The sequence below is a fragment of the Aspergillus sydowii genome, assembly GCF_001890705.1.
Source record: "Aspergillus sydowii CBS 593.65 unplaced genomic scaffold ASPSYscaffold_15, whole genome shotgun sequence".
In the NCBI taxonomy this organism is placed as follows: domain Eukaryota; kingdom Fungi; phylum Ascomycota; class Eurotiomycetes; order Eurotiales; family Aspergillaceae; genus Aspergillus; species Aspergillus sydowii.
In genome coordinates this window covers 177,718-203,232 of record NW_024467873.1, presented here as the reverse complement: position 1 = coordinate 203,232, position 25,515 = coordinate 177,718, and the positions used below count along the sequence as shown (strand labels likewise).

General features: G+C 48.6%; 10 protein-coding genes across 10 annotated transcripts; 4 read left to right on the top strand and 6 right to left on the bottom strand.

The window, feature by feature from the left end:
• Positions 1–213: 213 nt before the first annotated feature.
• ASPSYDRAFT_50497 (cupin domain-containing protein) lies at positions 214–1,001 on the top strand. The gene has a single exon (XM_040848089.1). The coding sequence runs from the start codon at positions 283–285 to the stop codon at positions 892–894; it is 612 nt and encodes a 203-aa protein (XP_040697538.1). The 5' UTR covers positions 214–282; the 3' UTR covers positions 895–1,001.
• Positions 1,002–1,219: 218 nt separating this feature from the next.
• ASPSYDRAFT_50496 (zinc-dependent alcohol dehydrogenase) lies at positions 1,220–2,976 on the bottom strand. Its single transcript, XM_040848088.1, has 5 exons — positions 2,824–2,976; positions 2,645–2,740; positions 2,341–2,568; positions 1,695–2,275; positions 1,220–1,640 (listed from the first exon to the last, which is right to left on the bottom strand). Exons 1-5 carry the CDS (start codon positions 2,933–2,935, stop codon positions 1,362–1,364), a joined length of 1,296 nt encoding a protein of 431 aa, XP_040697537.1. The 5' UTR covers positions 2,936–2,976; the 3' UTR covers positions 1,220–1,361.
• Positions 2,977–5,392: 2,416 nt separating this feature from the next.
• ASPSYDRAFT_211502 (MFS transporter) lies at positions 5,393–6,970 on the bottom strand (the record flags this gene model as incomplete). Its single annotated transcript, XM_040844018.1, has 1 exon — positions 5,393–6,970. The coding sequence occupies one exon, from the start codon at positions 6,968–6,970 to the stop codon at positions 5,393–5,395; it is 1,578 nt and encodes a 525-aa protein (XP_040697536.1).
• Positions 6,971–7,796: 826 nt separating this feature from the next.
• Positions 7,797–8,712, bottom strand: ASPSYDRAFT_82071 (HD domain-containing protein; the record flags this gene model as incomplete). The annotated part of the gene is made up of 3 exons (XM_040851133.1): positions 7,797–7,970; positions 8,028–8,382; positions 8,450–8,712. 3 exons carry the CDS (start codon positions 8,710–8,712, stop codon positions 7,878–7,880), a joined length of 711 nt encoding a protein of 236 aa, XP_040697535.1. The 3' UTR covers positions 7,797–7,877.
• Positions 8,713–9,303: 591 nt separating this feature from the next.
• ASPSYDRAFT_1162966 (uncharacterized protein) lies at positions 9,304–9,776 on the bottom strand (the record flags this gene model as incomplete). The annotated part of the gene is made up of 1 exon (XM_040840120.1): positions 9,304–9,776. The coding sequence occupies one exon, from the start codon at positions 9,774–9,776 to the stop codon at positions 9,345–9,347; it is 432 nt and encodes a 143-aa protein (XP_040697534.1). The 3' UTR covers positions 9,304–9,344.
• Positions 9,777–10,292: 516 nt separating this feature from the next.
• fgaPT1 (fumigaclavine A dimethylallyltransferase easL) lies at positions 10,293–11,600 on the top strand (the record flags this gene model as incomplete). The annotated part of the gene is made up of 2 exons (XM_040852947.1): positions 10,293–11,425; positions 11,477–11,600. The coding sequence occupies 2 exons, from the start codon at positions 10,293–10,295 to the stop codon at positions 11,598–11,600; spliced, it is 1,257 nt and encodes a 418-aa protein (XP_040697533.1).
• A 929-nt stretch (positions 11,601–12,529) lies between these two features.
• On the bottom strand, positions 12,530–14,576 carry ASPSYDRAFT_186749 (cytochrome P450). The gene is made up of 7 exons (XM_040843580.1): positions 14,393–14,576; positions 14,192–14,321; positions 13,946–14,137; positions 13,739–13,890; positions 13,435–13,683; positions 13,114–13,390; positions 12,530–13,054 (listed from the first exon to the last, which is right to left on the bottom strand). Exons 1-7 carry the CDS (start codon positions 14,448–14,450, stop codon positions 12,652–12,654), a joined length of 1,461 nt encoding a protein of 486 aa, XP_040697532.1. The 5' UTR covers positions 14,451–14,576; the 3' UTR covers positions 12,530–12,651.
• An 896-nt stretch (positions 14,577–15,472) lies between these two features.
• Positions 15,473–16,398, top strand: ASPSYDRAFT_50493 (class I SAM-dependent methyltransferase). Its single transcript, XM_040848087.1, has one exon. It carries the CDS (start codon positions 15,514–15,516, stop codon positions 16,249–16,251), a length of 738 nt encoding a protein of 245 aa, XP_040697531.1. The 5' UTR covers positions 15,473–15,513; the 3' UTR covers positions 16,252–16,398.
• An 852-nt stretch (positions 16,399–17,250) lies between these two features.
• ASPSYDRAFT_161878 (class I SAM-dependent methyltransferase) lies at positions 17,251–18,799 on the top strand (the record flags this gene model as incomplete). Its single annotated transcript, XM_040843039.1, has 2 exons — positions 17,251–18,076; positions 18,162–18,799. 2 exons carry the CDS (start codon positions 17,251–17,253, stop codon positions 18,797–18,799), a joined length of 1,464 nt encoding a protein of 487 aa, XP_040697530.1.
• Positions 18,800–19,704: 905 nt separating this feature from the next.
• ASPSYDRAFT_136560 (uncharacterized protein) lies at positions 19,705–24,975 on the bottom strand. The gene is made up of 4 exons (XM_040840765.1): positions 24,401–24,975; positions 21,365–24,328; positions 21,062–21,291; positions 19,705–20,991 (listed from the first exon to the last, which is right to left on the bottom strand). Exons 1-4 carry the CDS (start codon positions 24,839–24,841, stop codon positions 20,169–20,171), a joined length of 4,458 nt encoding a protein of 1,485 aa, XP_040697529.1. The 5' UTR covers positions 24,842–24,975; the 3' UTR covers positions 19,705–20,168.
• Between the last annotated feature and the right edge of the window lie 540 nt (positions 24,976–25,515).

Below are 25,515 nucleotides of genomic sequence, written 5' to 3'. Positions count from 1 at the left end.
TATAATGACTTAAAATATGAACCACGTGGTATATATTCCTTGGGCCTCCAGACCTTGGTAAGACGATCAGAAGGTCAATTAGATGTCGTAATCACAATGATATCATCATAATTCGTAAGTTTACGGTGATCTAATATTTGGATCATTCGCCTCGTAGAGCTGATACTATAAACATCGAGCATTAGTGGGCTCAGATTTTACACATGTTGATTTGTTAATATAACATTTGCCGAACGATACTCTCGAGTATTCACCCTATTGATTCTTGATCTTGCCCTCGACATGTCAACTGGACAAAGACAGCCCAGGCCGCTTCGTCGGATTATAACAACCCATGACTCTAAAAGCGGCAGAGCTATCTTCAGCAACGCGGTTGACGAGCAGGTATCATTTACAGGGTTCCCGGTTCCGCCGGGAAAGCCCACAACATCAGACTATGCTCTGGCCTACAACACAAACACGTTTCCGGTGCAGGGGCTTTCCCCTCCAACTTCTGCGACCCCGGAATCCGAAGCAAATCTCGACATTAAGAATTATCAGTCACAACTCTCGGATCCATCGCCTTTGAATCCGCCAACCGGCACCTCCTGCACAATCATTGAGGTACCTCCGGGTGCACAGGTCCCAATGCACCGAACAAGAACCCTTGACCATGGTGTCATAATAGATGGAAGTACAGAACTAGTCCTCGATTCGGGTGAGAAAAGCGTCCTGAAAAAGGGTGATGTATTTGTTCTACGAGGTACGGCTCATTCCTGGCAAAATACAACTGAGGCGAAAGACAACTCTGGTGTTTTACGCATCTTTTTCGTGTTTCAACCTATCGAGCAGGTGAAACTGGAAGGCGGAAAGCTTCTCGATCAAGACTTGGCTCTGTCTCTACAAGGGGCTTAAATTCTGTGCACTCGAACTGGAGAGGCTGGAAAACTATTGTTAGCTCTGAAAAGTTTTAATAATTATTAGCTTTAAACCATTAAAGTCCTGGGATAATATACATTCGGGTGCATTAATATCTTCCTAAACGCATGAATTTCTCTCGGTACCTTGGCCTAGCATAGAAAAAGTAATTTCATATAGAGCATCTTTGCACAGTACGCATGCTATGAGGAAGATACTGCAAAAAAATAAAAAAAAAAAATAATAATAAAAATAATAAAATTAATATTGCGAACTTTTTCCTGAAGTCACTTTTTACGAGACATAATTGCAAAGGTATGTGGCACGCTGTTTCAATTCCGCGGAGCATTTTTCATAAGCTTTTCACTGCGACATGACTTCAATAGGTATATTTTCACAACATCGGTATAAGGCCCACATGAAACGTTAGAATTTGTCAAAACTTTTATCCTGTGCAGCGAAGCTTAGAGTTCTGTCAAAACAGGAGTTCCTGGTGCTGGAGGCGCAGAAAACTTTGTCTCAACAAAAATCTTCTGCATACCCGGGTCTCGCTGGTTGAATAAATCATAGATCCTCTCCATATCCTCAAGCTTGAACCGGTGGGTGACCATGTGTAGGGGATGAATCTTATCCTGCTGTATGTACTTCAGGAGCTCATCCCAGTATTTTTGCACAGGAGCTTGTCCATTGCCACATAGATGAATCCCGGTCTCCATCAGGGAACCGATGTTGAAGTGATTGCACTGCATTACCAAGGTCAGCAGAGATATTTTACTAAAGAAAAGGTGCTCACACACAAAACCAGTATATACACCTGTGATTCCACAGCGCCCGAACGCACGAACAGAGGTAATCATCTCATTGACGAGCTCAGGCGTATCCGCTTCCATCCCCAGTAATCTTTCAAAGTAATGAGCCCATCCTTTCGTATACTCACCAGCAGCACACTCAATCGCCACATCAGGTCCGCGGCCGTCGCACATTTTCTTCAGAGTTGAGCTAACAGATTCTCCCTTGGGGAGATTCGTATACTCAATTGTCTCGAGCCGGGGTAGAATCTTCTTGACGAATTCCAGTCTCCATTTGCCATGGCCACCGTCAATAAGTATAACTCTGTTAGCACCATTGAAGAAGCTGAATTCAGCGGCCATTTGACCAACTGGGCCAGCTCCCCAGATTGCCACGGTATCACCCTTCTCAACCCCAGTGTCAACAACGGCATTCCAAGATGTTCCCAGCACATCGGAAAGATAGAGACCCTTCTCATCGGGGACATCATCAGGGAGTAGAAGGAGGTTCACGTCACCGAAAGGGACGCGAACATATTCCGCTTGCCCACCCGCAAAACCCCCGGTGAAGTGGGAGTATCCAAACATGCCTGAGACGGGCCTTAGTAGAGCAACCTCACGGACATCAGTATAGCCGGGTAATAAGGAAACATACCAGCTGTTCGACGCCCATAAAGCTTAACGGCCTCGTCATTCGAATTCGTCCGCTCACACACTGAGCTCAACTTTTTCTTGCAATAATAACACTGCCCACAGGCAATTTGGAAGGATGCCACAGCGCGCTGTCCCACTTTGACCCTCTTAACTGCTGGCCCCACGCTTGAGATTATGCCGCAGAACTCGTGGCCGAGGATATCACCTTTCTGGAGATCTGGGATGACCTCTAAAAATCGATACCAGGTACCGTATAAGCCGATCAAGTAACATTCCATTAACTGTGAAAGAAGGCCACGACATACCGTGGAATAGGTGTAGGTCACTGCCACAAATAGTGCTGCCCGTCACTTTGAGGATGACATCGCCTTCATCGATGATCGTGGGGCAGGCCGTATCCACTATCACGAATTGTGTAAGCAAATAAAATTGAAGTGCCTTGAGATGCACAAAATGGAAATCGTGGTGGGCAGAAATGACTGACCAATCTTAACCGAGTTCTTCCCTTGCCAGGTCAAGGCTTTCATCGTATTGCTCGGGTCGCCGTATCCCCGATCCCCATAGTTGCTGACGTCTGTGGTGATGGAGGCAGACATTGTATATTCCCAGCTGGGATTTCAGCTTGAGTTGATTTTCCAAATGTAATGTCTTGCTTGAAGTTCCTTGTAATATTTTGTTCTCGGCTGAATGTCTTTGTTCAAATAGTATATATTCGTCTCATCAGGCAACTAGGTTTATTCGGTTTTCTGACGTCATTTCTGGGTATCCGTATTTACATCACCAATGTCAGTATATTTAGCCAAATGTATGAAGCGAAGGGGTGGTTTGCGGTTCTGAATACCCCCATGATGTCATGACGTCGGTTGGTCATATGGACATAAGACAGGCGCTTCGTCTTGACGTAGTTCTAGATCAGTCAGTCAGGGCTCATATAACGTCGATGTCTGTTATGACCGGGGGGTTAGTCGTGACAGATACGAAGCTAGAACCGTGGGTCAAAGCATCGTAATGTCTCTGGATATATCTGCGCTGTAATTTTGACATGGAGATGGTGAATTTGGCGTCCACCGAAGGGTTCCGATTGCTTATATGGCTCTACAGTAACTCTGCGCAACTCATTGAAGTTGCTTTGCATGAGACGTTTCTGCAGCGATTCTGGTATCTCGTCGCCTGGTTCTGAAGAATTTTTTGACCGTCCATTGCATAAATATTGGCAGAGCGACACTGTGCTGTCAATCAATTAACCCATGGCTTCCAAGTCATCGGAAGGAAAGTCAATTTTTTGGTTGATGACCAGGATGCCGTATGAATGGACGGTGATGGGCTAGGGTATGGCACGGCATTGAGGCAAAGGGCAATTTGTAAATATATCTCCAGGCATGTAATATGCTGAAGATAAAATCAGGCACGGTGGTTACTAATTCCCGACGAAGATGCTGAATTTGCTGGAGAGCCTATCCAAATGTTGTAAGAATGTATATATAGTCTGCTGGTTATTATATATTGAATTAGTCGCTATATAGCGTGGTATTGATTCCCTGGAAAGCTGGTTGGTTGACAAAAATAGAATAGGGATAGAATATAATGATACCTATTTCTGAAATTATATATTCCTTCCATCCAGCAATAGCTAATAACTATATATATTTATATAAAACTAATTTTAACCTCGATAAGCACCAGTACTTAAACCCACTGTCTATATTTTTATTATACATGACAGCATCCACTATACTAAATAGTATTAAATATAGCTATAGTATTTTATGACTTAGGTTCAGTGCTACGCGCAACCCGCGCCTCGCACGCAAAGCAGATTAATAATAAATAACAGTCTCAGGGCATCAGATCACAAGGCACAAAAGTATAGATAGTATATAACAGACTAATAAGGCCTGGCTTATAATTAAGTCTATATATTAAATACTGGGAGCGCGATATCTTTATCTTGGTATCAGCTATAATAGAGAGCTCTGTTCCTCTTTACCGCGGAGCTACAACAGCCATTTACATAGCTAGACAAGGGAGTAGATGTTACTGGGCATCAAGGCCCTAGGTATGTGTCTATGTAACTAATGTTGTGAAGAAATTTTCAATCCTCATCCGTTGCTGTCAAGGTCTTGTTCGCCATGATCCAAGTTACCGAACTCTAAAGCGAGTGTAGAGCGGACAGTCAACCAAGCAGACGCACAAACCAGCCGGTCCGTAGAAGACATTCGGCATCGGGCCGAGAACATCAGGAAAGCAATCCCTATCTATGAAATAATTTAGCATTAGCGAGGTTGGCGTTTGCGGGGCATTGGCTATTCCTGGTGGCGGGTTAATAATGTTTCGAAAATCATGGCATATGGGTTGTCGATTGGCCTCCACACTCACCCGATTTAAACCCAATAGAACATGTTTGGCACCACCTAAAACACCATCTAATGAAGGATTACCCAAATATCTATCTACAAGGAAGAAGTCAGATGGATTGGACGCAATTCCATGAAGCAATTATTTATTCATGGCAGAAGGTTGACCAGGGGGTTATTGACAGCCTAATCGGGTCAATGCAGCGCCGCCTGCGAGCAGTAATTAAGGCAAAAGGTTGGTATACTAAATATTAATCCTAGCTATCAATTACACTTTGTATGGAGTCAAAACACCGAGAATTGGTGGAGATATTCAAGTTTAAAGATGTGGAGTATTTGACGTTTTCGGAAGGTGTAAGGATACTTTTGACCTATTAGTGTACATCGCTGCAGCCCTCCTATCAACTCTGCCTCAGGCATCACATCGTCGCCTCTTTGGACGCCCAGTAAAGTCAAGGGTTAGAGGCGAGCACAGATAATGCATAGCAACATGCAAGAAACTTGAAATTAAACCAGAGGGATAGGTACTCCGCAACAACTAACGAGGAATCAAGTAGTCATCAGGGTATAAGAAGCCTGACCATAACATATCTCCAAAGTCTCCCGGAGACTATTGCTGTTATCGATGGTTACAGAGTTTTTTTTTTTTTTTTTTTGACACCAGCTGTTCCACTGCTTTGATATCCTCAAGTCTAACTCTTAGTCTTCAGCAAACCGGCTTCTCTTTCGCAGCGTCCCCCCAAACCAATACAAAACGAACATGCCCACCGTACACCCAACCGTTAAACACGCCAGCAGTGTCGTGGCCCACGCGATCCCCAAACCGTCGTACAACGGGCCGGACCATAGGATCGCCCCGAAGGCTAGCCCTGCACGCGCCAAGTCATTCATAGCGAAGATGCTCGCGCTGTATCGCGGGTACGCCACGGAGAGGTAGCTCAGTGTGCACTGGATGACGAGGGTAGTGCCGGCCATTTCAATGAGAAGACCGGCTGTTGGGACGGGCCAGGAGGTTGAGTCGCGGGCTGTCCAGGCGAAAATGAAGAGACCCGCTGGGATGAGGACGCTACCGAAGAGGGCAGGAATAAGGCGAGTTTCAGGCTCAGGAGGGTGAGCAGAGGACCGGTTGAGGACGGAGTGGATGAAAGTGAGGTAAAAGGGGAGAGTGACAAGGGCACCGATAAGGCAGGCGAGGAATATGAGGCCGAGCTGCGAGAGGGACATGTGGTGGATGCCAAGGTAGACGAGGGGGAGGCTTTCGAAGAAGGAGTAGAAGATGGCGTAGACGAGGCCGAGGTAGATGGTTGTGAAGAGGATGGCTGGGTCGAGAGCATTGATCTCCCAGGGCACCACCAGGGCATTGTAGGCGATGTGCAGAGGGCTCGATGCTTTCTGCCGAGTCTCCGCAACGGTGTGGAAATTGTCATTGCCTGTTCGCTTGCGCAGACGGCGCGCACGCTGGTGGAGGATGGCCAGGGACGATGTCTCGGGGAGGAAGACCAGCATGATACAGCACGGCGCAGCTGCCCAGACTATCTCCCACATTGACCATTGCCACCCCTTGACGGGGACACTGAAGCCCGAGATGATGGGTGCTATGGCAGGCCCTGCTACGGCGCAAAGGCCCCAGATGCACATGGCGTAGGGCAGATTTCTCGGGCCAGTCACGTCTGCGAGGGACGCACCCCCTGTCCCCAGACTCGGCGAGCCGAAAAAGCCCTGTAGGAACCGGAGCACCAGGAAGGCAGGGACGCTGTTCGCGAGAGCAGTTCCGATGCTGATCAGCAGGAAGCAAGCCGTCGACACCAGGTACGGGGGGTTACGGCCCACTGAAGGAATCTCGGATAGCGGGCTCCAGATCAGAGGTCCAATGGCATATCCCAGCACATACAGGGCCAACCCTAAAGCGGTGGTTGTGCGAGTCGTTCCTAGCGCTGCCTGGAAGTCATCCTCGGCCATGGAAAAGACCGTGGCCGACATGTAGACTATGAAGGTGAGCCAGTTGACCGTGATGTAGACCAGCAGCTTGACCGCGAAGGGCCAGTTATGCGGGTTATCGGGATCATCAGGCCCATACCAGTCCACTAGAATCGGTTCCTGCGTGGCCTGGGTGCTCTCTTCGATGCCCTCTTGTACGCGCTCATGCGTGTGTTTCTCTATGCTGCCATCGCCTGGGAACGTAAAGTCGGGCCTGTACTCTGTAGGTGTGAAGAGCCGCCCACCAGACAGCAGGTGGACAGCCAAGCCAAAAGGCGAGCTCGTCAGGGCTGGATCCATGGAGATTGGCTAGACGGGCAATGGCAAGCGCATTGTATTTCTATAAGACACGATCTTTCCGTCCAGTGAAGAGACGCAAGGGATATGACTGGAATCGCAGCAGGAATTCGTGGTCAAGGGCATGAATCACCCTTGCATAGGTATATTTGCGAAGAATGGACGCCAAGCTATGACGAGATATTTCTACTCTGCTACCGACTAGGCATGATGTATGACAAGCTATAACGCGGAGAGAATCGGTGAATCCACGTCCGATCCCTCGTACCGCAACCTCAATGGCAATTGAAGCATCCATCGGTCCCATGGAGGAAGCCAGCTCCCATGGAGTGACCTGCTTGTAGTTCCAAGCCATAAAGGCCGTGGCCCTGTGTAGGCTCGCCGTTACTGACGAGAGGCCCAACGGATCGTTGAGGGCTACTAATTATGCGGAGAGCTTGATCTCCACCATACTCAAGTTGGAATTCTCTAGCAGCGGCCGAAACATGTTTTCATATCGTAGGGAGATGGTAGTAATTCACTGCGCCCACGAGACACGACGGATGCCATCGTAGCGGAACGCGGTGTCAAACTCCTGTCCGGGATACGAGGGAGCCCATCATGGACTAGGCCCCGTCCAAGGCGGACGCCAAGTTATGGACGTGGCGGATGTATCCGCATAGTTCGCGGCCTAGCATGGGGATCTCGGTGAATCTGTCTTGTAGCCGCTTGGGGAACACGTCCAGAGTTAGGGTTTAACTACGCATCTCGAAAGGCCGCCAGGATAACTGTCCTGGTATATAGAACCTGTCCAGCGCGACTTATGGGCTACATACAACATTGCGAATGTACAGAGAGACAGCCACAAATGCCGGACATGTAACTCCAGGAGCTGAGTTCAAGGATGAGACTGCTCGATAATACAGGATTTTCACCCAGCAGACTCCATTTCCTCATCCCACCAGGTCATAAACGTCTCCAACCGGCCCATCCGCTCCTTCGCCAACCGCTTGCCTGTTTTTGTCTTGGGTCATTAGTCATTGCGAAGACAGATGTAGCCGTCAAGCCCCGGCTGTCTCACCTTCATTGTATGAATTGTTTTGACCAATCGATCAGTAATATGCTGCCTCGTCGCCTGCAACCCACACTGGGGCACCTTCGCGCCGCAAAAGGCGAATGTCCGCCCTATTCCAATCGCACCGATGGCATCCAGCCTGTCTGCATCCTGCACGATAGCTATCTCGGGCTGCCGTGCTAGAGCGCTCTTCAGCCCTTCGGGATTCTTGATCTCGGCCGAATATGAGATATTACGCGCAGTGGTCTGTATTTTCAAACTGGTTTCATCCGGTACTCCATGCCTCAGGAGCATTCGTGCAAGGTGGCCCTCAGCCTTCTTACTGTCCTTGTACTTGCGGTCATCGACGTCGTGGACAAGCCTTGGTGCGGTTAATTGGTTTGTGAGCCCGCGCCTAAGCATATGATGAGGGATGGAGGAGTGCTCACGCGCTCAAGAAGATGATAATTGGGTTGTAATAGTCTGGCCCAACCTCTGCGCGTTCCGACTCCAGGATGCGGCGTGATAACGTCAAGACGCGGAGGGCATGGCTGAAGTCGTGGGATGGGTCGTATCTCGCCATGTGATCGCTGACGGACTCTGCAACCGATGCCAGCAGTATTTGATCTGCTCGCGATAGACTGGAAAAGTCATCGGAGAGGGATTCCTGCAGTACCTTCCAGATTGGAAATCTTGGAGTGGGGATGGTCATTGGGAATGGACCGGGGGCTGTTTCGTGGTGTTGCGGAGTGCCCGTCAACATAACGCCAGAGAGAACAGATAACTCAAGGTTCCGAGTGATCCGTCCAGACTGTTCATGTTTAAACGGATACTGGAACTCGGAGTCTACGCGCCATAATGTTATGGTCGAATGTTTCCGCTCTCAGGCTGTGTTCCTTGGCTATTATCATTCTGACAACTGCCGTGAAAGTCCCCCCCTTGTTTCGTGGTGCATTATGTGTGACATTGTGTGCTTCTTTCGATATTTGATGATATAGACAGCCTGACCCAGGCAGTGTCTCTACAAGGGACAATACGAGGTATGTTTGAGAGGCCCGTGCTACTTGCAAAGGGCCATAACTGGTCGTCCAGTACGCTAGCCCTATCACTTCATATATCACACTCCCTCACGGCCTGCAGCGTAAGCGTATGCGGTAATCGCCATGGGCTATCAGTCACCGGCAATCCCCCGATCCCCCCATTCCCACACTCGCTGATGCGCAAGAATATGCTCTCCAACCCAGTATTTCTCATCTCCGCGTCCGGCAACGCCTGCACAATCACCCCCATTCCGCGGCTAAGACTTTTGAACGTCTTGCTCTTCGTCTGCACCTGGCCCACCTCTTAGTGGGTGATAGTCAGACTATCCTGCTCAAAATAGGAATGCTGCAGCGACAACTTCTCTTCGTCCTTCCGGTCCAGCGCCTGGCTTGCCAGGGCCTGTACGCACTCGAGACGTTCTGAATAAATGTCTCGCCTGGTGACGTGGATAGCCCCTAGCCTTGCCAGCGAGAATGCGTCGGTGCCTGTGCGACATTGAAGGTGGATGCATTCGACATCGGGTGATGCTTCCGAGGATCGGCCCGTCGAACTCGACGACGTTATTACGACATGATTTGCTGGAGATGAACGCGTTGATGTTGTAGTCGGCAGGTGCAGCATGCTAGGGGTCGAGAAACGGCAGTTAGTAGAAAGAACGACGAGCCATTCCGGAGCAGAGCGGTAGTTGTGTCCAGACCTTTTTGAGTAGGTGCAGCTGAAGCTGCTGTTGCCCATTTTGCTAAAATCTGACAGCCTGATGGCGCTGGTTTCATGCATTACGAAGATCAAATTCTGGTTAATTATTTCGTCATCCTGGAATATCCCTTCAGCTTCCCCATAATACGGTCGCTTCATTGCAGCCTGCTTTTGTCATTCTCCACCCTTGCATCAACTCCGTTGCACAAGGGATCTTGCAAGTACGACATAGGGCTCAGGTGGTCATTGCATAAGGGTCGAAATAACGACTCCCATACTTCATTGACTGATACTACGCCAGGGGGTAACATAGAGAATGAATACTGCAATGCCATTCTTGCCACACATCGTGTGCCCACCCATTAGGATGAACGAGTGGAATGGCATACGTTGAAAGCGAGGGCTCCGCTGATCCTTTCACGTCGTGATCAGCATCCTCGGGCAGAACGGCTAGGCGATTGATAATGGAGACTCTTCCTTTATAATGCTCAATCATCGGCTTCATGCTCTAGCTGGCTCACCTATACTTCGTTTATCCTACTTCGAGAAATCAACATGACCAACAAATCCAAGGCAGCCACCCAGCACAGGGACCCATTTACAGTCCTTGATGCATCCCTATCCCTGCCATCATCGGATAGCAAACTATGGTGGGATGCCATAGCCCCTGTTATATCCCGACATCTCATCCACACGGGCTACGGAGTCGAAGCCCAGTACGAAAACATCCTTCTCATCCAATTCGCCCTCATTCCCTTCCTAGGCCCGTTCCCCAACAAAACCAGGTCAAACATCACCTGGCACTCATGCATCGCCGGTGACAGTGCTCCCCTAGACATCAGCGTCAACTACCAAACCTTGAAGAGCACCTTTCGGATCACAATCGAGCCCATCGGGCCGTACGCAGGAACGGATGCAGACCGGATGAATGAAATCGCCCCAAGACAGCTCCTTCACCGTCTGGGGCACATCCAGCCCGGACTGGACTTGACCTGGTACGACCGGCTCGAGGAAGCAATGCTTATCAAGAACAACCTCGCACGGGAGAAATGGGATGCGCTTTCCTCGTTCCATTCCAAAACCCAGACCCTGATCGGGTTGGACCTGCATGAGGGATCATTCACTGTGAAGGCTTACTTTTTCCCTCACCTGAAGGCCGCAGCTACGGGCGAGGACTGGGCGGATATCATGTTCAACGCTATACGCAAGATTGATACTTCGGCCGGCTTCAACCGCGAGGTAACGAGGATTGAGGCGTACATTCGCTCAATAAGGCCGCGGCTGTTAGCTGAGAAGCCTAACATAGCGATTGACTGCAAGTCCCCAGCTGATTCGCGGATCAAGGTCTACGCGGCCGTGGATATGTCGTCTCTGCAAGACGTGTATGATTTCTGGACCCTGGGGGGTCAGCTGGAGGGCGCACACATTGAAAAGGGGTTCGAGATTGTAAAAGAGATGTGGAATTTGCTGTACAGCAACCTCCTCCCCAATAGTGCACCCAGGAAGGCCATGACCGTGCACTGCAACTGGGAGTTCTCGCCTAGTAAACCTGATCCTGTGCCAAAGGCGTACTTTCTGCTCACGGAGGATTATGACCTACAGATAATCAAGGCTATAACCACTCTCTTCCATGTCCTGGGGTGGGGACAACATATACGCACTCATGAAGCCGTGGCAAAAGAGATGGAGTAAGTATGCCTACCATTCAGGTATACACAGAAAGGGCTAACATATTCTAGCCTCATGCATCGCCCTGACGCAAGCACCCAGGTGTATACTTGGATTTCGTTTGCATATTCTAAGTCCTCTGGCCCGTATATCACGGTTTATACTAAACCGCTTGTTGGGGATGAGTCTGTTTAGATGCTTATTGAAACACCAGCGGTGTAGCTGGGATGGTATCGAAGTAGCCAGTTTTTTCCAGGCGGAGGCGCGTTTTCAGGTTGCCGGATCTCCGTTCGAGTGATTCTCTCCAAGGGTGCGTCATTAAGGTCGTTCCCGAATATTAAATCGCTTCTGTTTGCCGCTCTCAAGCTCTCACTATGGAGCTGCTCAACTATTTCAGCTCTTGGCCGCTGTAATAGCTCTTTCCTATGTATATGCCTTGATTCATGTTCTGGGTTACACTTCGGATACCCTTAACCAGACAGGTCTTGTCTCTCCAGATTGATAAGAAGGCCGAGGTTTAAGGTCTAATTTGCCCAATAATACCGCATGATACATTGAATATGGACTTAGTAGCAACATCCAAGATAGTTACTAGTTTCCATATGTCTGGTAAACATCAGCTGATTTAACCGGGGAATCCAGCACAAAACGTCCCTGATAGATAACATATACTTTGCGGAGTGATAGTTTTGTGTCAAGTGGAAGTCGCTGTCTTAGATCGTCTTCTGGATTTCACATCGTGACACCATGAATCCGGTTTACTAACTGCAGCGGGAGGAATGGCGCGTCAGCTCGAGCTCTTGAATTGTTCGCAGCATCAAAGTGGAGTGGTGGAATTTTTCCTTACCGGAGAACGCGCGAGGGATGGGCGAATGGTCTAGACACGCTTGCCCTAACATTCCACACGATCATTTTCAATGCGGCGTCTTCCTTTCCATGAATCGCTGTAATGCCTCTTCTCTTCCCTGCTTTCGTTTAAAACAATTTGAGCCTGGAGTCTGCAATGTCCATGGCTCAGGAGCAGTCGTGCAATATCGGATGTGTAGAAATTATAAGTAAAAGAATGCCCGATTATACAATACTATAATTTGCTTGATGCAAGTATCTTTTTCTAGTAAAAAGCTGGCATAACTGCTGATATTATTGTTCGCGGTCTCATCTAACATTGAAATCAAAATTTCCAAGTCCTGCTACTCGCAATCATTCCAAAATGTGTAGTAGTTTGGACTGATTGCGCGGAGCACCCTTACAGTTGACTTATGATTTCCCTGATTTCATCCGCATGGCTCCTGTCCCACGGAGCGTCTACCTCCACTGCACGGATGAGCTCCTCGTACTCGGCAGAGCGAGGCGTGATGTTCACCTCAAAGGGTTTCGGATGACTTAGAATGGCTGGTATGAAAGCCTCTCGAAGATCTACCTCTTCTTGCTCATTGTCCTTTTTCGTGATGTTGAAACAAGCCAAAAACCGGGCAATGGTAAGATACACCTTCAAATCACCCATCACCTGTCCTGGACAGGCACGGCGCCCGAAACCAAAGACGATCGAATATGGATCTGCCTCTGGGGCTTGACCTTCGGAGGGCAGGAAACGCTCGGGCCTGAATTCCATTGGACTTTTGTATACGGCTGGGTCATGCGCATATGCCCTAGGAAAACCCCTAATTTAGCAATATGTCAATATCACTTCGGAGAGTTTAAAACAAACCAGATATTAGGTATAAACACCGATCCCTTAGGAAGGGAATAGCCTTCGTACGTATCGTCCTTAATGGACATATGTGGTGATGCTGTGGGAAGGGCAGGGTGCCACCGTAATGCCTCTTTCACAACGGCGTTGATATATGGGAGGCTATCGCGGTCGTCATATCCGGGGAGACGAGTTGTTCCAATGACCTGGTCAATCTCGGCCTGGGCCTTTGTTTGTACTTCTGGATGTCGGCTCATTGCAAGTATGAAGCTCAACATGGTTGATACAGTCTGCACTGCATATTAGACCACAAATCAGCTATTCTTAGGCGCCAAGGACGTACTGTATCTGACCCTCCAAGATAGAATTCTAGACCAGACCATTTCAATATTGTCTCCTCTTCCTGGGTGGGATTTCCCTGGCTGATCTGCAACCGATTTGATAAGTAACAGGGGATAAAGCTTCCTTGAGCCACTCTGTTTTTCACAAATATATATGGTACGTTTAGAAAGAATGCCGCGTATTTGCGGAACTCCCTGGCGGTATGAACGAACTTGGCACCTGGAACCCAGGCAGGCACGTACTTCACTGTATATCTCATTAGCCTTGTTATCCCCTCCGATAATGACGCCAGGGTCTATACAAATTGGGAGGTAGTCAACCAACCAGGTCCCTGGAAGCATGGCCTGGCAAATCTGGTCAACCGCTTTCTCTGCAAGTTCCACTAGAGGGTCGCTCCCCCGCGGTTCTACATTATAGCCGTACGTCATCTTCAAGATGACCGCACAAGACTCCCTTGGCATGGCATATTAGTACAGTATTAGACTCGCATAACATATGGTTGGGTTACTTTTTGAGATGTTGCCGAAAAGCACCCGGGGTCTCAAGAATCCTAAGCAGCAGACGACGGATCTCTATATCCATCATATCGGTGAAACGAGAGAAGGACTTTTGGGTCCCAATTTCTTGATGCAGGGCTTTGCGCATTTTATTATAGTGAACCGTGTTAGCCGGAGTAGCCATGGTTTTATCCCACCCTGTCCTGCGTCGCGTTAGCATCAGCTCCTTTCAACAAGTCGATTCCTGTCGCACATACATTTCCATAAAAGGTTGCTCAGGGCGAGCAGAGTAGGTTGCAGATCTCTTTTCCAGTATTTCGATAGCGCACCGTGCATCGTTCAATATAATGATCGGTTGACCGAAAACAGTGATGGAGCTGATCGGGCCTATGAAAGCAGCGAAGCATCGTGAGTATCCACGAAACCTGAAAATTATGCTCTTCCTGGTTGGAACATACCGTAGAGCTCCTTGTGCCTGAGCCAGTGGTGCCATTGTGGTACACCCTGCCATGGCATCTCATCCAGGTTCCCGATAATCGGTTTGGGCCGAGGTCCCGGTGGGAGAGGCAATCGCGATGACTTTCGGTTCAGCCATAGATGAACCAGATATAGCCCGGCTACGACGAGAAGCAGTTGAGACAGCATGTTGTATAGCTCTGCGCTTTCGCATCGATTTCGAGTAACAAAGCAAGGAAGATAGTAAAGATTACCGACTAGGTAACTTTTTGCCGACGAAAGCGTGGTATCCTTGAGTAGATGTCCGCCGTGGTGCTCAACAATATGGTGAGTCCGATAGCATATTTTTGGGGGTAAAGCCGCCCTGACAGTTTTAACTCCGTCAATTGATGGTAGCAACCAAGTGATTGTCAGGTGTCGGTAGTTACGGGGGGCGGCTTTCTCAGTTGCAGCAAGGACAAGAAAGAATGCGCCAATGCAACATCATCATGAACATTCCACTATCACCGGATGTACACTGGGATTGACATGATGCAGCTCAATGTGTGACACGAGCCCAAGCACGGACCTATTCCACTGAAAGCCAGCACTGAGTAGCACCAGCTAGAACAATGAACTAAACGACATAATCCACCTCTGGCTTGATATTAAGCAAAGTAATGGAGCCAAAGAGGGATTTACAGTAGGCTCCACTGCAAGTATCCGCCAATCCAGTGACTCCAGGAAACTCGTCATACCACAGTAGCTTTACGCACGACCAGCCGAAGACTCTCTACATGTACCGCCATGCACCAACCCATACCGGTACTCCCATTAATATGTAAGGTCAAAGATGATGATTCTAAGACATTCCAATTCCTTTAAAAAGCATGACGGCTGGTTGTGGGTCTAGACTTGCCTGCAGCCTTGCCTCTGTATCACATCCCGCAAGCGTTGACCCCTTGCGCAGTGACGAGTCCCATTGCAAGCACCAGTGCCGGTGAATCTTTCCAGGTTATCTTCGTACAATTATCCATGGCATCGGCCAGCTGGGACAGCAAGAATGGAACCTTATGAACACTAATAAGTTCGGTCTTTCCCACGGCTTGATGCGGAATCATCTGCTTCATTTGCCAAGCTAACCATGCCTCCGTCCGCTTTATATGATGATCCAACACTCTACAAGGCTTATGAAGACCTTTCATTAAGTGATCAAGTCCATGTACTCCACCCAGAATGGGCTGTTATGAAAAACATGGTCGGTGACGTTCAAGGTCTAAATGTCTTGGATTTGGGCTGTGGTTTCGGGTCTTTCTGTAGATGGGCCAGCGAGAAGGGTGCTGCGCGTGTGCAGGGAGTTGACAACTCAGAGAAGATGTTGAAGAAGGCCCAGGAGGTCAATGGCGGACCTGGCATTACCTATGAGCGCGCAGATCTCGGCCAGATCGTTCTCCCCGAAGAAAGCTTCGACGTCACGTTCAGCTCCCTTACCTTCCACTACATCGAAGACCTAGATACCCTCGTCAAGCAGATTCATGGCAGCTTGAGACCCGGCGGCCGCCTAGTATTCTCGGTTCAACATCCGATTTGGACGGCACCAGACAGCGCAAAGTGGCAGGAAACCAGCGATGGCGAGACGTTCTGGCCTCTCAGGACATACGCTGAGGAAGGGCCTCGGATCAGCAAGTGGATTGCGAACGGGGTGGAAATCCACCACAAGCCAATTAACACTTTTTTCTCCATCCTCCGCAACAATGGATTTCAATTAGTTGACGTTGCGGAGTGGATGATGGAACCTGGCTCAATCCCACCCGGCCATCAAGACTACGGAAAAGAAGCTCATCGACCTTTCTGGTTTATCATCAGCGCGAAGAAGAAGTGATTGTAAGCGTACCAATGACACGACAGGGTTAGGAACTGCTCAGTGCTCTTCCTTGGAAATATCTCGGTGTTACCGTATTCGATGTCAATTATACAGACTATTGAACAATTCATACAGAGACCATTGCGCACAGTGCGGTGGCAGCACCCCTTCATAGTACAGCCCTACATCGCGTAGATTTCAATAAACTCAGAGGCTTTGAAGCCTCAAAGTAGTGCCATGAAAATTAAACTAACTTGCCTAAGTGAGCAAGATGCAGACCGGGCCCATCGTGATCCGGCTAGTATCCCAGGCCAGCTGTACTTGGTTTGTCCTGTACTCCGTCTGACAGAGTAATCCGTCGCTATTCCCANACTCAAACGCGGCTAAGGGGTTTTAGAAACATTCATGGAGTCCTTAAACTGTCGATCCTGGCATATTCTCTGCATTTCCGGTCATGCTGAATGTAGCCTGTTGTCTTGCTCTCCAAGGCCCTTACAGTTGTACCGTCGTACCGAATGAGACAATTATTCTTCGCACTATGATGCAATGTTGTACAAAATACTTCTTACAGCATGTTGGCTGAGCAAGAATGTGAGGGGCACTATCAGAGCCCTACCTGCCAAGCCTGGGCCGACCTACATACACAGTCTCGTACGTGGCAGTCGTCTCATTAAAAGCCGGTCTTACGCAATTGAACCCGTCAAGGATGACGTCTCAAGTACTATGACTATGCGTGCTTCTACTCCTTGCTACATAGTAGCATTTTACTCTGCGTTGTCAACGAAACTTGGACACCTCCTTTCAGCACTCGGAGCCAGACCAACCCCTACATTCATCCCACAATGCTTTCTGAGTGTCGATCTGATGAACCCGACGGTGTATATTTATGAAAGTATCGTGGCTGAACCCCGTCCAATGTGCAAGAAAAGTTCTTCAAATTATTTTCTTTAGCCTCTACCCACCTAAACTTTCATCCCTTTAGGGTTTTGTCCATAGAAGCAGCCAATACGGTCCACCATGAATCCTGATGCAGAAAGAATATTTGAGCACATTGGACAGACGTACGATGACTGCTTCGCAACAAACCTTGGCTTGAAGCGGACTGTTGACCGGGTGCTGGCCATGCTTCCTGCCGGCTTTACGGTGCTGGACGTCGGTTGCGGAGCTGGGAGGCCGGTTGCTGAACATTTCGCTCGCGGCGGTGCTGAAGTGCATGGCATTGACCTTTCCCAAAACATGATCGATATCGCCAGGCGCCAGGTCAAGGGCCATTTCGAAAAGGCCGATATGCTCAAGTACGTACCGCGGCAATCCTTCGACGTTGTGGTTTCCAGCCTCTCCATCTTCGAGTTGAAAAAGACACAGATCTACTCGATGATTGTGAAGTTCTCCGAGTGGTTGAAGCCGGGGGGCTTGTTGGTCATCGCCACTCGGCTTGCAGAGGACACTGTCAGCGACCCTGCCCTCTACGATCCGACTGGGGATTGCGTCCGCCATTGCTCCCTTCCGTGGATGGGGTATGATGTGCAGGCAACGCTTTTAACACAGAGAGGCTGGCTAAGGATGTTCGAGAAAGCCGGCTTAACGTTTCGTGAAGACCACCGATGGACACTAGAGCATCCCGCTTCAGTGGAAGCGCAGTACTTTGTCATCTCGGAGAAGTCCGTCACACATTCTCAGCTAGGACCTTACCCCCTTCCAGATTCGTACTCCGGGCCTCATGGCCTGAGTGGGGAGGGGTGGGCTGCATTTACGAATGGGTTGCTCCGCAACGAACTTGATCCGGTATTGGAGCAGATCAAGCACAACACAAATATTCTTGCCATCGGGAGCGGTCAAAGCTGTTAGTCACAACTCTTCCTTCATTTCCCCAGTGTGGGCGATATACCCGCACGCCATACCGTCATGCGTACTAATGTGATCGGCAGTGATACCTTTGGAGGTTGCGAAGAGAGCAGCGGAGATATACTCCATCAACCAGAGCCCTGGCCAACACTCTAACCAGAAGGCCAAACCAGAGACACTTTGTTCCGAGCAACGTCGCGGATCTGCCGAGAATCTTCCCTATGCTGATAGAAGATTTGACTCTGCTGTGGCCCTGTGGGCGCTGGACCAGACCGAAGATCTAGACAAGTCTCTGCGAGAGCTCACAAGGGTAGTGAATCTCTTAGCACCGAACGCTCGTATCGTTCTCACACAGGGTGCGCCTGATAATGAAATCGTCAATCTGCTGAACGGGGTCTGTGCTCCATTGAGCTCTCGCAACCCGCGCATCAATCACCAGGGCTACTTACTCCACCGTGCCGTTGAAATCTTTTCTGATCATGGGTTTGGAGATATTTCTTTCCATAGGAGTAGTGGAACCTGCCAGTTCCCTCAAGAGAGCCTTTCGGCCCGTTGCAAGGTGGCAGCGAAGGTGCTAGCAGGGCTTTGGTATTTCGATGATCCAAACTACGAGAAGATGCAGCAAGCACTCATTCCGGAGTTGGAGCTTCATTTCAAAGACTCTCCTTACTCAATCGGCAATGAGATGGTTACTATGGTGGCACGGCCCCTTCCCAATTAGGGAGGTCGCCAGGGAATTCTTGAGGCGTTTTGCTGCTACTTCTGTTGCTCTCTGTTATTCTCATTTAGATTTTATAAATCAAAGCTGCTAAAGCCGATTCATTAATACAAGCAGCACAGTTAATATCTTGCTCATTTACGTAGTAACAGTTATAAAATATGGTTATCTGGATGCTTAAGTCGCCAACGGCGTACTAGCGAAGCCTCCCGTCAGCAGGCCAACAGAGCTAGTGAGGTTATTGCAGAAGACGACAGTGACCAACTACTGGTGAATACTTTAGCAGACTGATTTGACGCGATGAAAGCGCTGTCTGCAGGCAATTCATTAACAGTACCTGGACAGGGTTCATTATGAAGGCCATTCAATAAGGTTACCTGCTCTGTCTGTAAATATAAAGATTTCTCTGAAGCCCAGCAATGCTGTGTCCAAGCCGCATCATACCGTACCGAAAGGACCCGCGCAGGGATGATCTGATTTCCCCAGAACATAAAAAACATGAAGGTAGGTAAATAGACAGCGAGGAAAATATTAAAAAGCAAAAACATACAACAGCTGGGATTCGCGTGTGGTCATCTATTATACTACTAACCAGCCAGAAGTCCGGTAGGTACTACCTAGGCAAGATTAGGGTGAGGCTGCTTTACAGTTATATGACTTAGATAAGATTAGGTTAAGTACACGTAAGATAGGGTAATATTTAGTTACTCTAAATTTACTTATCTTATATAATCTATTCAGCCTATAAGCTATAAACCTTAATACCCGCCCATCTTATAGATATATATCAAAGATTAGCTATATTCAAAGATCAGCGTGCTTAGTTATATAATACAGCCCCAAAAAGAACTACTGCCTAGAACAGCAGAAAATAAATAGAGTTCAGGCAGGATACTTATTAAGGTTTTAGAAGAGTATATATAGATTAAATTATAGAGAATTCTCATGTCAGCTAGATGGATGTTAATAATCTTACCAAGGTTACCCCAGCACTTCTAATGGGATGCTCTATAATAAAGAATATCAATAGATATTCCATGGCTTACACGGAAAGGCAGAAGTACTAGAAGGTGTGCAGCATCTGTTGAGCCAGTACAAAATGAAAAGAAAAGCGCCACGCCACCAACCAACATTGTATACCAAACGCCATCTATCGTGGAATAGAGCAACATGCTTTGAAAATTTGAAACAAGGAAAAGAAGAGGACATCCTTTTGAAGACGCAAATAAGCAAAACGAGATGAGAAAAGATAGAGTAGCACCCCGACAATCGACGTAATAAGGTAATGAGATCAGACAGATATATAGAAGAAAATAGACAGAATTCTAAAAGACATTCAAGGGAGGATTGTGATGACCCTTGGGGGATCATGTTAAGTCGGCTGTACTTGGGCACTCATGTTTGAGAAATCATTCATGGCCTCGTAACTAGGGGGGATCCCGTCAAAAGAATGACGTCTCCGTTCATTCGAATCCCTGTAGTCCACTGGCTGAGAGTGCGGGCGTTGATCAAGACTATCCGCATAATTTGTTCCGTTACTCCCATTCTGGCTCCTTGTATTATGGGTGTGAGGAGTACGTGTAACGGACGGCGCATACACGGCCTGGTGTTCGTCTGAAAAGGGATTTTGCTTCATGAAAGGTTCAGTTGGCTTCCCTGGGTCCGCAGAAGTTGCGGGGTCATCCCCGAGACCACTAGGAGGAGCAGCTGGAGGAGGCACGTACGTCTCGTGTTGTTGCAGGTATTTGAATTTACCCTGGGTCACCCATTCACGAACAATATCCACATCGTAAGGGAAGAAGACCTTCTGGACCGACTTGATGGCAAACCGAGGGAGGAGACAAATCAACACAGTGATGAGAAGAACCACCCAGAAGGACAAGGAACCATATACTTCCGCTCCTGAATGGTAGAACTGGCCGGACGCAGTGAAACAGGAAAAGATACCAGTCCAGGCAAAGACAAGGAGCGAACTGATAGCGTTAAGCAACACGGTCAGCCAGTCCCATCTGTATGTATTCAGGAGAATGTAAGTGTTGCTGGAGACGACGGCAGCACAAGCAACCAGAATTCCCATTCGTGTTCGCTCATTAGTATTCAACCCATTTGCAGTTACGAAATTCGCGGGTTGGTACAGGAGATACGGCATGAAGAAGCAGATAATTGACTGGTACAGACCGTCGGCCATGTACAACCTGGAATTGGTTAATAACTGAAATAAGGGGAGGCAGCAAAAAGGACAAGGGGATCTTGACGTTATCATACCAGAATTTGAGCTGTGACCATTCCTTCCGCTCGATACCTCTCATGTAAAGCTGAGGAACAGCCAGCGACACCTTATCGTCGACGTCTTGATCAAGGATTCCCATGAAAATAACAGGCAATGATGTGAAAACAACGTTGACGAGGACAATGTATGTGTATTCGAACAAATAAGAACCGTCGAAATCGTTGTAAATGCAGTACCAAAAGAGAGTAAATGTCCACACCAAGTTCTATGCGAGTTATTAGCCTGAGTTTAGTTGTGACTTGAATAAATGGTGTCTGCATTAAGTTAAAATCACTTACCTTGTAGAAGAAGTTGGCAATCGTCTCTCCCATACGACGATAGGAGTATCTTCCGTGGACCAAGATGAGCCTTTGGAGGAACCGGAATTGTCCAATGGTGTAATCAGACGACATAGCCGCTTGTCGACCTTCTTCACCGGCGATACCGACACCAACATCCGCTTGCTGAATCATGTTAACATCGTTGGCACCATCACCAATTGCCAAAGCCATAATATTCAGACCATTCTTGACTAGTTTCACAACATCCGCCTTTTGGGCAGGGCTGACTCGACAGCAGAGAACTGACCGGCACTGCTTGCAAAGCAAAAGGAACTTTTGCTTCAATTCATCAGAGAGCATAAGCTTGAGAGAGTCACCGTCGATTACAACGGCATGCGTTGGCGGTGGTGGGGCATGTTCTTTGCGAGCAGCAAGAAGCTCTTCGTCGCTGCCAGTCAAGCCGAATTTCTGCAAATGATGGTCCAATTCTTCCGCAGCCTGTTGCGGTTGAGACTCAGGGACATTGAACACAATCAATTCCATATCGTTGTTCAAGAGATTGCACGAGAAACCGATATTGATGGCTGTCTCAACCTTATCACCAGTCAGAACCCACAGCTTGATACCGGCATCTGCGAGCAAAGATATGGTATCCGGTACACTATCCTGGAGTCGATCCTCGATAGCAGTTCCACCAATGAGCATGAGGTCCTGCTCAATGGCGCTAGCCACATGTTCGAGCTTCTCCTCACGTTCGGTCAGCGCAGCAGCTGCAATGTCATGTTCCCGGCTCCATGTCTGATACTCTTCTTCATCAATCACCCGGTCTGCAACGCAGAGGGTTCGCAATCCTTCACGCGCAAAAACCTCAAGCTGGTCAGCAGTTTTCCGTCTCAACTCCTGTTGCTTCCCATGAGCCAGGCGTGAGTAGATGATACTGTCCGCCCCCTTGCAGAAAAGTCTGATTATTCCGTCAGGCATCCGAATAATAGCACTCATACGCTTTCTCGAAGAGTTGAATTCAAGGACGTTGAGAACAGTGTATATTCGTTCTTCACCCATGATGTTGAGGACCAAATCATTGCCTGATCTTCTAATAACAGTGAAGCCGCAATCCCGAGCCGCGCTTACCAGAGCAGCCTCATCGGGCGATTGTGCCTTGAACTCAATTTTAGGAGGGTCACCGGGGGTTTGTTCGGTGATGACAGTATGGCACACGGCCAAAGCAACCATAAAATGCTCAGCAGCGGCCTTTTGCCTTTCGCCGGATGCGCCATCCAGGTCCGAGACGAATTTGGATGAGACAAAGGTCAGATTTTCGTCACGTAAGTAAGGGTTGTCATGCATCCTGCGAAGCATCCCAAGCATTTTGATGGTATCAGCAGCAACCCTTTCTTGGGCACGCGCAGTTTCGGCCTCCGCATCCCCACCTTCACGGCGCGTCATACCAGCCTGGGCTTCCGTGAAAGCTTCGCCATATGGGACTCCGTTGATGGTACACTTTTTGAATTCCATGACGTTCTGTGTCAGCGTCCCTGTCTTGTCAGAAAAGATGTATTCAATTTGCCCGATGTCATCCGAGATATTCCAGGTTTTGGGAACACAGGCAAGTTCTAACTTGTCGTAATACATAAAAATATCGCAGTGGATGAAAACAGCCTGGATCGTGCGAACAATCTCCAGCGAGATGTAAAGCGGAATGGGCACCAAGTTCTGAAATAAGACAACGGCAACCCAGAATGTGACAATCCCAGTAACCGGCGGGGTGGTGTCTCCAGGTGGCGAGTAATCAAAATAATTTAGTGATTTATCGCTTGAGGCCCACGCACAACCGTTAATGACGCCCATGACAAAACACATGAGAAACAGAATGACGAAGTTATAGATGACGTTCCCGTTCAAGTCCTTGGCGAGTTGCGCCCGTTTGGTTGGTGTGATGCCGGAGTTGAGCATAATCTTGGACTCGGGACCAGTGAAAACGACAACTCCCAGAACCCATTCTGTATTGCGAAGGGAACACCCGCGGAGCAACATGTTGCTGATAGTGATGGGTTCGACCATCTCCTTTCGAGGAGCATCAGGGAATTCCGGATCACGCTGATCCCAGCGGATCGAACCGTTGTAGGAATACAAATTGGCAGTCGGGGCCTCGCTCTCGATCACAAACTCGGCCTTCTCACAATCCCTCGCATGTCGAACTTGACGACCGCAATTCAGGGCTTGTCGCACTTTTAGGTTGGTCTCCCCATCCAAGTTCTTCGTTTCAACGAAGCACGCGCCATCAAGATCGGAGGTCGACAACACAACGATATCGGCGGGAATCGGATCGTCGTTGTATAAACGAATAAAGTCCCCAACTTGGACGCTTTTCCAGTAGTCTCGCTTGAACCGGGCCTTACCTGGGGTTTGCTTTGCCGTGTCGAGCACGCTGCCACCTTTCTTTAGAGGCGTTGCAATGTGCGAAGGAGAGGCACTCGGATCGCGAGCAGCCTCATCGGGATGAAGAAAATTGCTTCCCTGTTCCCCATTAGAATTAGGCCACTCCGGGCGCGCCTCGGGGTTGGGCGATGGAACGGGGGTCATCTGGATAGCATCATCGTCGCCACCTTGATAAGGGTTTGACAAATCGCGCTGTGAATATACTGAAGCCCGTGGAGTCGTCATGAAAGAAGCACGTCTGCCTTCTTCCGTTTTCAGTTGGATGCCTCTCTGCTTGTTGATGAAATCCCTGGAGAATCTGTACGTGGTGACGGTCGCGCGAGTACATGCTTTCTTGATTTGTCGCCATAGTGAGACGGTATCTTCGGTCGAATTGACATTGGTCCATTCCACTAAGCGGTATACCGGCGAATTATTCAATTCGTTGTCGAGTACCGTACGTCGCCAGTCTTCGATAGCATCCTTGATGGCAGTGGCCACGATAATGACAATCAGGGGGACGGCGTTCAGGCCAGGGTTGTCGGCGCCAAAGATGGAGGGAATCTAAAGCCACAATCATCAGCACTGCAAAGAAAAAAGAAGAACATTGCCAAAGGAATAGAGCAGAAGCCATACGTTGAGAAGAACGACAAGCAGGAAATAGATGTTAGCAATGTTGTGGAACTGAAACCAGAGGTTCTTGGGAACGAAAGTCAGCGGGGTATATTTCGCGGTTCGAATCTTGTTTCTCGGATAGTTGTTACTGGGAACAACATCCTCGTCTCGTTCAGCTTCGGGAATGGGGATATTGAAGTAGACTCGTCGTCTCGGACCCTTTCCTTCGCCCTCCCCAGGGTTGGTTGGGCCTTCAGTAGCGGGGGACTTGCGTTTCCAGCGCCCGAGTAAGCGATCCATGATGGGAACTCTCTTCTTCACACCTCCGCGGGCATTGATCCGCGTTGTAGTCCATTGTTGGCGTTTTGTCGGCTTTGAGATCTGGCTTCCCAAGTCGCGATTGTTGCTGGCCGGATCGTTGGAAGGCTTGTTATTCCCGGCGCCGAAATGCACTGAAGACATTTGGACGCCTTATCTAAAGCAAAAGGGTAACGGTGTGGCCATCTAGAAACATCCGCTCCAAGTGAGCCGGTCCCTGACAGTGCAGCCGTCCGCGAAATCCCTGGTCTTTCTCCTTTCTTTTTTTTTTTTGTTTTGGCGAGGCGAAACGAAAACGGGAGAGTGGTGAGGAAAGGATCGAGGACGGGAAGACGCAATGCAACATGGGGGCCAAACATCAGCAACCAGGAAATTCATGTCTGCCTGGAGAAAACGGGAGGGAAATGGGCACTTTATATTATACTATTTATATACCTCATGCACAGCTATTTTACCAGCGAGGATGCCAGGGAAGAATGCTACCCTACTCCTGCGGATTTTCATTCTCATTCTTCTTTGAGATTTTCCCTACACATCCTCGCTACTTTACCAAGTGTTGCGCATGAACCAACTTTGTTAATTTCGGAATCCTGTTATCATTTAGTACAGGTTCTGCGACCTAGTAATTGGTGATGGATGGATGAGCACGTGATCATACAACCCCCTTTATTTATAAAATAGATCAAGGAGGAAAGATGGAAGAATCAAGAGTTATAGTAATAGGAATAATACCTGATACCAGAACTCTCGTCTTCAGGCATGCTATAGAACAAAAAAAAAAACATACAACAGCTGGGATTCGCATGTGGTCACCCACC

What these genes read in the sequence shown, in the direction of transcription:
- ASPSYDRAFT_50497 (XM_040848089.1), top strand. Translation starts at nt 283, where the DNA reads ATGTCAACTGGACAAAGACAGCCCAGGCCGCTTCGTCGGATTATAACA.
- ASPSYDRAFT_50496 (XM_040848088.1), bottom strand. Translation starts at nt 2,935, where the DNA reads ATGTCTGCCTCCATCACCACAGACGTCAGCAACTATGGGGATCGGGGA. An exon ending in TTATGGGCGTCGAACAGCTG is followed by an intron (nt 2,276 to 2,340) that starts GTATGTTTCCTT and finishes GGCCCGTCTCAG; the next exon opens with GCATGTTTGGATACTCCCAC. An exon ending in CAGGTGTATATACTGGTTTT is followed by an intron (nt 1,641 to 1,694) that starts GTGTGTGAGCAC and finishes TTGGTAATGCAG; the next exon opens with TGCAATCACTTCAACATCGG.
- ASPSYDRAFT_186749 (XM_040843580.1), bottom strand. Translation starts at nt 14,450, where the DNA reads ATGCCATGGCAGGGTGTACCACAATGGCACCACTGGCTCAGGCACAAG. An exon ending in CAGGCACAAGGAGCTCTACG is followed by an intron (nt 14,322 to 14,392) that starts GTATGTTCCAAC and finishes CTGCTTTCATAG; the next exon opens with GCCCGATCAGCTCCATCACT. An exon ending in TGGAGGGTCAGATACAGTAC is followed by an intron (nt 13,391 to 13,434) that starts GTCCTTGGCGCC and finishes TCTAATATGCAG; the next exon opens with TGCAGACTGTATCAACCATG.
- ASPSYDRAFT_50493 (XM_040848087.1), top strand. Translation starts at nt 15,514, where the DNA reads ATGCCTCCGTCCGCTTTATATGATGATCCAACACTCTACAAGGCTTAT.
- ASPSYDRAFT_136560 (XM_040840765.1), bottom strand. Translation starts at nt 24,841, where the DNA reads ATGTCTTCAGTGCATTTCGGCGCCGGGAATAACAAGCCTTCCAACGAT. An exon ending in TGCTTGTCGTTCTTCTCAAC is followed by an intron (nt 24,329 to 24,400) that starts GTATGGCTTCTG and finishes TTGTGGCTTTAG; the next exon opens with ATTCCCTCCATCTTTGGCGC. An exon ending in TTGCCAACTTCTTCTACAAG is followed by an intron (nt 21,292 to 21,364) that starts GTAAGTGATTTT and finishes TAACTCGCATAG; the next exon opens with AACTTGGTGTGGACATTTAC.